Source organism: Sinohyriopsis cumingii, chromosome 8, assembly GCF_028554795.1.
Source record: "Sinohyriopsis cumingii isolate HCF-2022 chromosome 8, ASM2855479v2, whole genome shotgun sequence".
Lineage (NCBI taxonomy): Eukaryota > Metazoa > Mollusca > Bivalvia > Unionida > Unionidae > Sinohyriopsis > Sinohyriopsis cumingii.
In genome coordinates this window covers 58,770,884-58,781,213 of record NC_142968.1, presented here as the reverse complement: position 1 = coordinate 58,781,213, position 10,330 = coordinate 58,770,884, and the positions used below count along the sequence as shown (strand labels likewise).

Sequence of the window (10,330 nt, the reverse complement as noted above, 5' to 3'; positions counted from 1 at the left end):
TTTTCTCCTTTTTGGTCAATTTTTCTCCTACACGTTTAATTCAGCCATCGTATATAAAGCTGCTGATTGCAAGTAGTTGATGTATTCCACGACCGGTGATCATTACAAGTATAAATCGTAAGTATGCATCCATTATTATTATGATTAACTTTTATCTTGACTTCTAATTGTTCTGTAATGCCGTGAACAGTTTTTCTCCGTTTGATTCTCTTATGTGTACGAGTTCTTTATTCATTGTTCATAATTGTGTTTTTTTCCTGCTAGTGTAGATACTTACATAATGTTTTTTCTTATTAATACTGAGCTAGATTTAACTGAATGATATTGACATAGTTTGATATCATTTATGATTCGATCTAAATTTCAACTGCATAGTCTTCGACCTAATTTTATGCGTTGGATGACCGGAGTGTTACAGTTCTTTTCATTTATTTTCACACTTTTCCTATTCGTAGATTGTGATTTTCAAATCTATCCTTAACACACAAGGAAAACTATTTAGATTAAACTATTTCATTCAAAGATATGTAAGCCATTGCATTTTCGCTTTGGTTTTCTTTGATTTGTTCATGTCTCTCTGTCTATTTACTCTCTCCCTATCTCCCTCTCAAACTAGCTCTAAATATTGCAACTGTTTGGTGGTAACGATTGTTTTTATTGTTCTGGCTTTATTTGTAGAGAAAGAAAAATATGACATTTTTAAACATAAACAACAATTTTAGAATTCAAAGGTATATTTTAAAGGACTTTCCATTACCACGCGTTTCTAAGGACGTCAACTAAAGGTTAATTTTTAGTCACGTATTCTCTTCTGCGCCTATTTGGAAAGCCTAAATTCTATCTCTGACTCGTTCGGTCTATCTGTCTGTCTCTCAGTGTATTTACTTCAAAATTTATTATAAAGTTGATGTTATTCCAAAGGTATTTGCCCTTTAGTAATGAAATGTATTTGACTTCATTGGCTGAAGAATTACTGTAACGTTGATTAGTCTTCACCCCTCTCATTTATTGTGCGCTAACTATTAGTCTGTATTGTTGCTATACAGCGCTGTTTCATATAAAGTATATCTTGGTGTTTCACAACATAAGATAAGTGACTTGTACAACGACACTTGTGTAAATTAGAAGATATATCTTGGTGTTCCAGAACATTCACCTTGTATTTAAAAACAGGGCAGTTGCACTAAAAAGTAATACAATGTATAGTAATAACTCTACAATATTGTTGTTTCATTTTATAATTTATTTTACCCCACTGGATCCTCTCGTTTAAGTGAAGTTACCCCCCCCCCCATGAAAACGGTTTAATTGATTTCGCTCGCTGCGTTATATCACTTGATTGGTTTCTGAGCGTCTTTTGAAACATTTCGATTAGAGGCATGCCGTGATACGCTAACTGCTAGGATTCATTTTTTATTTTTGGGGTGGCGATGGGGCTGGGAGTGGGGTAGGGTTGGGTGAGGATGAATCGGTGAATATATGAGTTGTACAAATGCGCATTCAAGTTTAGATACTCTTTTCGTATAAACGCCGCATCATTTTCGTTAATTTGCATGGTATACCATTGTATTTTATTAACGTCCACATTGTTTCTTATGAACTGATTCAAAGGCTTTTCAAAATGTAGGCTATTCATACACTACAGAACTCACCACTTTGTACGAACTAGATGTTTCGTTTCGTGGTGTTTGTACAGCGATTGTATTCGTCTTTAGAAATGGCACATTGAAAGGTTTCATTTAACATTTACGTGTGAAACCATCATTCATTGGGATACTTTTCTTTCTTAAATGTTTCTTCTGTCCAGTCTGCTGATGCGTGTTGGTTACCTTTCAAGCTGGTAATCATTCTTAAAGATTATTTTTAATCGTCTTAGGTGGTTTTCACTATTTTTGTAGTTACGCATCCAATAAGTATTTAAACAGAACTATTTACTGATCCTTTTATCTTAAGGATCATACTAAAACAAACGAAAGAACAAAGAAATACAAACCTATTAAGTATTTAGGTTCAAAGTTGTATTAGGTATTTAGGTTCAACGTTGGATGATAAGGTACACTACCGCTATTCCACTGCTTACAAAATCAAAGCCTTTCCTACATAAACAACCTACCTTATTTTAAAGATAGATATGTTGTGACGATCATCTATTGAATACACTAAGGCTAGTGTGACAACACTATACAAAATCTCCGATTAATTAAGATTTTTTTTTGGAAACTATCGGATAATTTTATAAGAACTGATAATAATTCATCCGTTACACACATCATGGATAAGGATTAAAACCTTCTACATAAAAACATACCTCTAATGCATGAAGTCGAAACGTGTGGAATTTTTAGAATGCTAATGTTAATTGTTAAAAATGACAGAAAAATATAATGGAAGGATTCGTTTTGATAAATTTTCTCAGAATAAATGGAGTAATTTCCAGAAAGGATACGCTTGTTCCTTTTGTTTTTGAACTTATGTTCTGATATCGGTTGATGTTTATGAAATGTCTACTCTTAACACACCCACTTATGGCATATATATTTTAATGTGGCCCCTTTCAAGATATATATATATATATATATATATATATATATATATATATATATATATATATATATATATATATTAATGTGGCCCCTTTTATATATATATATATGTATGTATATATATAAAAAGGGGCCACATTAATATTTATATATATTAATGTGGCCCCTTTAATATATATATATTATTTTTAATGTGGCCCCTTTTAATATATATATATATATATATATATATATATATATATATATATATATATATATATATATATATATATATATATATATATATATATTTTTTTTTTTAATGTGGCCCCTTTCTGCCTTCGTTTTTAGCATCTGTAATCTGTTTTATATTTTTGAATTCTTCAACTGCTCATCTAAAATCGTCATATGATAGCCTTCTTAATATTCGAAGCTATTGTCGGCTCTTCTTTATAGTTGTAATTTTGATTTTGTGGCTGGTAGGCCAGTCTATTTTTTGTCTTACCTTGTGCTCTCTCTCTCGTCTTACCTTGTGCTCTCTCTCCCTCTCTCTCTCCGCGTCTTACTTTCCTTAGCTGGTTTACATTACATTGTTTATCGAATATATTAGTCGTTTACTTTTACATCCCATCATTGTTGTTGTTCTCCTTTACCCTTTCTGAATGTTAAGTCATTTTCTTTTAGCTTTATTCTCCTACACGGCAACAGTGAAACACTTCGAAAACAAACGGGAGATCAGTGACAAGCAAACTAGGGATTATTATATGTAACACTATTTGATATGATGTGTAAACAAGTAGCGTTTTCATGGATATAAGATGTAACAATATTTGATGTGATTTGTAAACAAGTGATGTTTTCACGAATGTAACATGTAACAATATTTGATATGATTTGCAAGCAGGTGCTGTTTTCATAGATATATGAATTAATTAACTGATTGTTTGATTGGAGACCATATTTCATTACATACAGCTTTTTCTCGATACTGTATCTAATTTTTCCACATATAGGCATCAACCAACTCAAATATGTATACTGGGGCGTGTTTGATTCTCTTGGTTGTGACAGTAGTATTGCTAGATGGTGCTGTAGCCTGGCGGTTTCGACTACCGCGGATTCACATCCCAGTGCCCGTATGTCAAGAGGTCTGCCACACGGAATGTCCCAACTTTGGCGATAATGCAGGGTGGCACCCAGCCATCACGGCACATTTGTGTCATTTAGCATGCCGAAGGGTTTGCAAGAGAAGCGTAAGTAAACTATGTTCTTGAAATGATTCTACGATATATATATATATGTATGTATGTATGTATACTAGGAAATTTTTTCATAACGTATTTAACTTTACCCAGTGATAAATGAATGCCGATCATCCCATATTATGTCGCTCGATCTCTTGAAATAATGGGAATGGAAATCGATTTACCCAGAAAGACATGCAAAGATTTAAAGATATTAACCACAGAAGAGAATAGAATGAACCCAACACGTTTTGTAAAACTAACAAAATAATTTATTTCCCTAGAATTCAAAGTGAAATTTAAAAATAACTTACATTATTGTGAATTAAATCCCGATTGTCCTAAATGTTCTATCACAAGTCCAAAAGTATTGAGTATTCCTAATGATTTCCAGTGGTGTTTTGGATGAATTCCAAAATTGAACGTTCTTATGTGCTTGTAGTCTGGAAGGTGCTAACAATCTTGATGCATCACAGTGATATAATTCAAGATGATCTCACGTGAATTAACAATAATTCAAAACAATAATTTAGTCTGAAAATGCTGTGTACTTTGTAATTCCAATAAATAATTTTACAAATGTCCTCTCAAACTAAAACTGAATACGATAAAAAGAGTAATTAAACGTTGGATACTGATATAGGAATGAATGATTGTAATGTAATCGATCTTGAAATAAAATTTTAATATATGGGATAAGGCTCAAAAGTTCTTTTTCAGAACATTCGGCACAACGGAAATATCCATCAACCTGTAAACATAAGTCGGTTCTAGAAAATTCTAAGGTCAGAATCAAGGCTGTACCCATACTTCAAACTTAGTAAACTTATTTACACGGCATGACATTAGACATGTGACATCTACTAGTACCCTCAATTTTGGATAAAGGTCAATCACAAAAAAACAAATGTCTGTTATTCGTAATCATGCTTTGAAATCGCAGTTTGAAGCTTGTTTTAATGAATTTTGTAAAAAAATCGTTCACTAGTTTTAAACAAACATTTGTGAAACTAATATCGGTTGGCGAGGAAATGAAAATTTTTACTTCCAGCAAAAAAGACCTTTGTCATTTGACTGACTGGTTTTGCGAACAACAGTTTTATCATGGTATACAAGGAATTTCGAGTACGTCCAAGTCATAGCATATATAAGCAATACAGTTTTTAAGTTTCACTCCCTTTCTTAATCGTCTTTCAGTCTTTAATCATTATTTTTAGATCCCTGAGTTGGCAGCCGCTGATGAAGATTATCAAGTTGTACCCATGTCCCGAGACTTCCGTCATTATGACCTGAACGACGACAAACTTATATCACCCGAAGAGTTTGCAAATGCTCAGAAAGTTCCACTGGATGAAGTTTATAATGTGTTTCAATTTGCTGATACAAATGGTGAGCTGTGAAAATTGCATATCGTACTAGCCTAATCAAACCCTACAGCATTTATACCTATGAGAAAATTTGAATGAAATCGAAATTTGCTTATAACAAGTCGACCTTTTATGCACAAAGGTTAATGCTTTAGTAACCTTTCAAATAAAGCACTGCATTTCGTGTTAGGGAGATTTATAGTTAGAGACTATATGTTCCGAATGAAGTTTTCATTTTCATCCGTTGATGCAGAAAAATCTGATTGGTGATTCTGATGATCAGTAGAACCTGGCATCTTTTTTGTGTCCGTCAGATTTCAGTAATGCTGGGGATTTGGATTTTAATCAGATTGACCAAATAGGAAATCAAACTGTGTGCATGCCGGATGAAAATAGTGTGAAATGAGGATCCTATTGAATTCATTTTGTTTGTCGTGTAGGTTATTTTATAATTGATTTACATTTATTTAGTGATCCTGTATTAAGAATATTAGCAATTTTCCTATCTTGAAAGAGTTGCCGAATACTATGACAGCAGTTAAGCCATTTAATTTCAGTTTTAAAATCTCTCCTCCTCCTCCCGTAAACATTCGTACCTGGAGGTAATTCCTGTTGTTTGTAGCCTACTGTGCCATAAAATTAAATTTTCACAAGCCACTCATAAAACGAGAGAAATAAATGATTATTGGGATTGCTTTCGTTGTTAATAAAATACTGTAATTTTTTTTGACTATTCCCTCTTATTTTTTTCCTTATTTTTTTAAGGAGATGACAAACTGGATGGAGAAGAATTAGTTTCGGCTCCATTTATTTTTGAAAGTAAGTTTTATATTATTAAGTACAAATTAAATAATTTGCTGAAGAGAAACTACACGTTTAAGATAAACGCATTATATATTCGACTGTATCAGTATTTATTTTATTACATTAATTTATAACCGTCTTTTCAACTTATATTCTGTCGTTTTCCAATACATTAGACGTAGAGACACTGAATGAAAAATAGACAGATACGTATCTATCAAGAGTTATAACTCTTCAATCATTTTGAAAACTATAATCCAATCTACATTAGAAGTTCATGATCTCCTTGTCATTGTATTGGTTCATAAAGATGTCTGCTAACATGATTTTTGCAACAAGGCTGCGTGATCCTTGCAAAACCAATGATAATCATAAACAGCAGATGACAACAAATTCGGATCTACCTTGGCGAAGTTAGCTTCTTCTTATACTCTAGGTCTTAAAGTAAGTAACAGAAAGAAGTGAAACCAACAATTTAAATTATAAAAAATCATTTATTTCTCTACAACACAAAATTGTGAATTAAATCCCCAAAAATCCTAAATGTCCTATCGCAAGTCTAATGGATTACTATGTACATAATGAATTCCAACAGTTTTTGAGCGTCCTGATGTGCCAAAATGATGTAATCCAGAAGGTCTTTTAATGAGGTCACAATAATTCCAAAAAACAATGTGTTAATCCACTTTCAATGATCACTTACAAATTCTAATGGATAATTTAAATATATAATTCCTCTCAAAACAGAGCACAACTGTAACTGATTCACATAGATTGATCTTAAAACGAGTAAATTATTTGTGCACAAAGTCCCTATTTATAAATTTTTTTACCTACATGGAAGTCATTCAACGGAAAATTCGAATAAAAAATTATAAGCACGTCTGTTTCTGGAACCTTTTGAGCTAAAATGTTATGTTATTTACAATTCATAATCATGGGGAAAAGTTAGTTACGTAAACAACATGTTTCCAAATAACCGTTAGTTTAAAGTACAATTTCGAAGCATGGACAAAAGTTAAGCACCCAAGTTAGAAAACATGACATTGTACACGGCCGAATTCGGCTGCTTAGGGAAAATTGATTGTTTGTGCAGCTTAACAATTTACGGTGCATTTTAAACACCCCAGCGCGTGTTTGCCTATATGTTCTGATACATATACACGTTCGCTCTCAGAAACCATAAAAAAGAGATGAACATACCCAACCACCACACAAAGAAACATATAAGGCACAACAATCAGAGTGCATTTGATGAAAAATATTTCAACCAAATCGATATATGCATTTACGTGCCATCAGAGGGGCCTGCACTTAGTGAAAATTAATCCAAATAGGTTAGTCTCATATTTAGATCAGAGGTGCTATTTGTACAGAATCGATTCATCTACATGTCGAGATGCAATAAACAACCTGAACAAGCTGCACTTTAGACTGCAATTGAAAGTTTTGTCAATGAAAAAGTCTTTTTGTAGTTATTGTTATACATCTTGACACCATATGTTTTTAAATGAATTGGATTTATTGTATATTTTTTTTCAGAAAACAAGCTCTTTTTTATACCGCAAATATTTTTGATGCGCTTCCTTCATTTCCTAACATCGCTTTATTCATGCAAACGTTTGATTATCTTTCAGGTGAGAAAACATCAGGTGAAAATGGCTATATTCAGGAGAAAGCGGATCGCAAGTCTGAGACTGAAGAATCTTTACATCAATAATAAAGAATTTATACAACGCTATAAATCTTTCATTATGCTTAGATGGTGACGGTACAATTACATTTGAAAAGGTCGTTTTATCATAATAAATACAATATACTACTATTTAAAAATAGTCATAACGTAGCAGACATTCTGGTGTGTCTTGGCTGAACGAGCTTTACTAAATGTGCCGTTGATGTATGGAGAGAAATCTGCAAGAGCAAACAACGTGTTGTGTTCCTCTGTCATGAAAAAGTGAACATGTTGATTATATACAAATAAATACTCTTAACAGTGAATTTTTTATTATTAATGAGAATGTAAACCTCACTGACACCTGAATATTAAACCTAGAATTATTGATCATTTCTTGTTTATATTTTATTCAATGCATCTGCCTTCTTTCAAGTTGGATCATCAGGTGTTCACAATAACACTGACACAGTAGATTATATCTTAATCTATACTTGTGAATGAGTTCCACTCTCCCTCCTTTTTATACCCCACCATAAATTTTGAAGGGACATGCGTTACCATTGTCCTTCCACATGTATTGTACATGTATGTTGAAGGGGCATGTAGTGTTACCAGTGTCCTTCCGCATTTACTGTATGTGTATGTTGAAGGGGCATGTAGTGTTACCAGTGTCCTTCCGCATGTACTGTATGTGTATGTTGAAGGATGTAGTGTTACCATTGTCCTTCCACATGTATTGTATATATGTGTTGAAGGGGCATGTAGCGTTACCATTGTCCTTCCACATGTACTGTATGTGTATGTTGAAGGGGCATGTAGCGTTACTTTTGTCCTTCCACATATATTGTACATGTATGTTGAAGGGGCATGTAGTGTTACTATTGACCTTCCACATGTACAAGTGGACACATTTAGAGGTACATTATAGAACAACAACAATGAGAACGGATGCAAAACCTGTTGAACATGATGCAAATTATTAAAATGATAAGCTAGATATGGTACATATGTTTATTATATTAAGTGTACAATCCATAAACCATGAAGTAATAAGAAAGTATGTATTCTCAATGATGACAAGAATATGTAGTAGCAAGAAGTGTATATTGTCATCTCTTTGGAAGTACGACATTCATTTAAATTCCCATATTATTAGCAAATGGAAAAAATATGCCACTTAAGTTCATTCATAACATTGCAGGGCGCAGTTAATTTTATATATATATATATATATATATATATATATATATATATATATATATATATATATATATATATATATATATATATATATATGTTCTTTTCTGTTTGCAATGTTTTTAATTTATATCTAAATTTTAATTTGGATATATGGACTATGTAGTCTGAAATAAAGAATTCTTATCTTATCTTATAGAAACTTTTGATGTTAGGTGAAATCACTGTTTATCTCACCATTCGCTGTATCTAGGACAAACTATCCATATGTTCCCAGATTGCTTCATACTCTGGGAAACTATGGCAGACTGTATGTAATATTTGAAACACGTCTTAAAGTTGGAGGTGTACATTTTCCCAAATGTAACTGACGGTTAGTAAAACATACTATGGGTGCTTTAAAAAGCATGAACTAAAATGCGTCACTCCGGCAAGGTAAGTACCGATCCAAACGAAATGCAGAGCAAGTTACGTATGTATGATGATTTGTTGAGGTTATCCATTTAAAAAAATATTTTCCAGAACCTTTAGACCATATCTGGAAGATGGAAGATGAAAAGTATTGTTAGGGTGGCAAGCGAACCATTGGTCGAACGTATTGGATGTGAACATTTAAGATCTTTTGAGCAGAGACTACAAACTGCACATAATTTGGAATGCTTTCGAGTTTATGATAAATGATTGGCGAGATTAATCACGAGGTTAGGGGCCATTCCTGCACACGACGTAATAGACATTGACTTTGTTTTCACGCGAGAATCAGCCTTTTACCAGGAATAAAGTCATTGGCATTAAAAAACAAAACATAAAATGTATCATAAAAATAGAGACCTTCCTTACTTGCAATAAATGTAAATTTGGCTAAGTCTTGTCATAAACAGCGTCAGTATTATTCAAGTACTTCCTTCAGGCATATTCAGTAATTACATAACTCTAGTACACACGTACCATAATGCAATACTTCAGTAGTTTATAACATAACGTTACAATTTTTTTCTTACCATGGATATACGATAAGTCCTGATTTTCTTTATTATATGAGACAATAAAAACCAACATGGATGTTATCATACGAGTATACAACTTCGTCTGAAGAAAGTGTGTGTGTGTGTGTGTGTGTGTGTGTGTTTTTGTTCAGAATCAAATTTGGTTGCGGTCAATACTTTGCATTTTTTAAAATTGTTTTCATTAAATGAAAAACAAAATAACGAAGTAATTTCATCATGTCGAATAATATATTGTATAAAAAAGTTACAAAAGACTTTTAATAATATAAGATATATATGATTTCATAGTTTCTACAATCTCATTTCGTCCTAATTTACTTCTTTCTGCGTGGACTTAGCTTATTATAACTTCTTAGAAATATACTGGTAAATTAAATAATTGTTGCATGTTGGCCTTGTTATATCAATGATTGTGAGACTTTGTAAGTAGTTAATAGTTAATGCAGGTTCATCCTTTGAAACATTTATTATTTCAATATGTAATACTATATGAAAGAATGACAGTAAATGT

General features: G+C 32.4%; 1 protein-coding gene across 1 annotated transcript; it reads left to right on the top strand.

Annotated features, from left to right (window-relative positions):
- On the top strand, positions 1–7,844 carry LOC149793616 (EF-hand calcium-binding domain-containing protein 1-like). The gene is made up of 5 exons (XM_089967582.1): positions 1–117; positions 3,536–3,775; positions 4,984–5,155; positions 5,899–5,952; positions 7,575–7,844. The coding sequence occupies exons 2-5, from the start codon at positions 3,554–3,556 to the stop codon at positions 7,655–7,657; spliced, it is 531 nt and encodes a 176-aa protein (XP_089823708.1). The 5' UTR covers positions 1–117; positions 3,536–3,553; the 3' UTR covers positions 7,658–7,844.
- The last annotated feature ends 2,486 nt before the right edge of the window (positions 7,845–10,330 follow it).

What these genes read in the sequence shown, in the direction of transcription:
- LOC149793616 (XM_089967582.1), top strand. Translation starts at nt 3,554, where the DNA reads ATGTATACTGGGGCGTGTTTGATTCTCTTGGTTGTGACAGTAGTATTG. An exon ending in GAAGGGTTTGCAAGAGAAGC is followed by an intron (nt 3,776 to 4,983) that starts GTAAGTAAACTA and finishes CATTATTTTTAG; the next exon opens with ATCCCTGAGTTGGCAGCCGC. An exon ending in GGCTCCATTTATTTTTGAAA is followed by an intron (nt 5,953 to 7,574) that starts GTAAGTTTTATA and finishes ATTATCTTTCAG; the next exon opens with GTGAGAAAACATCAGGTGAA.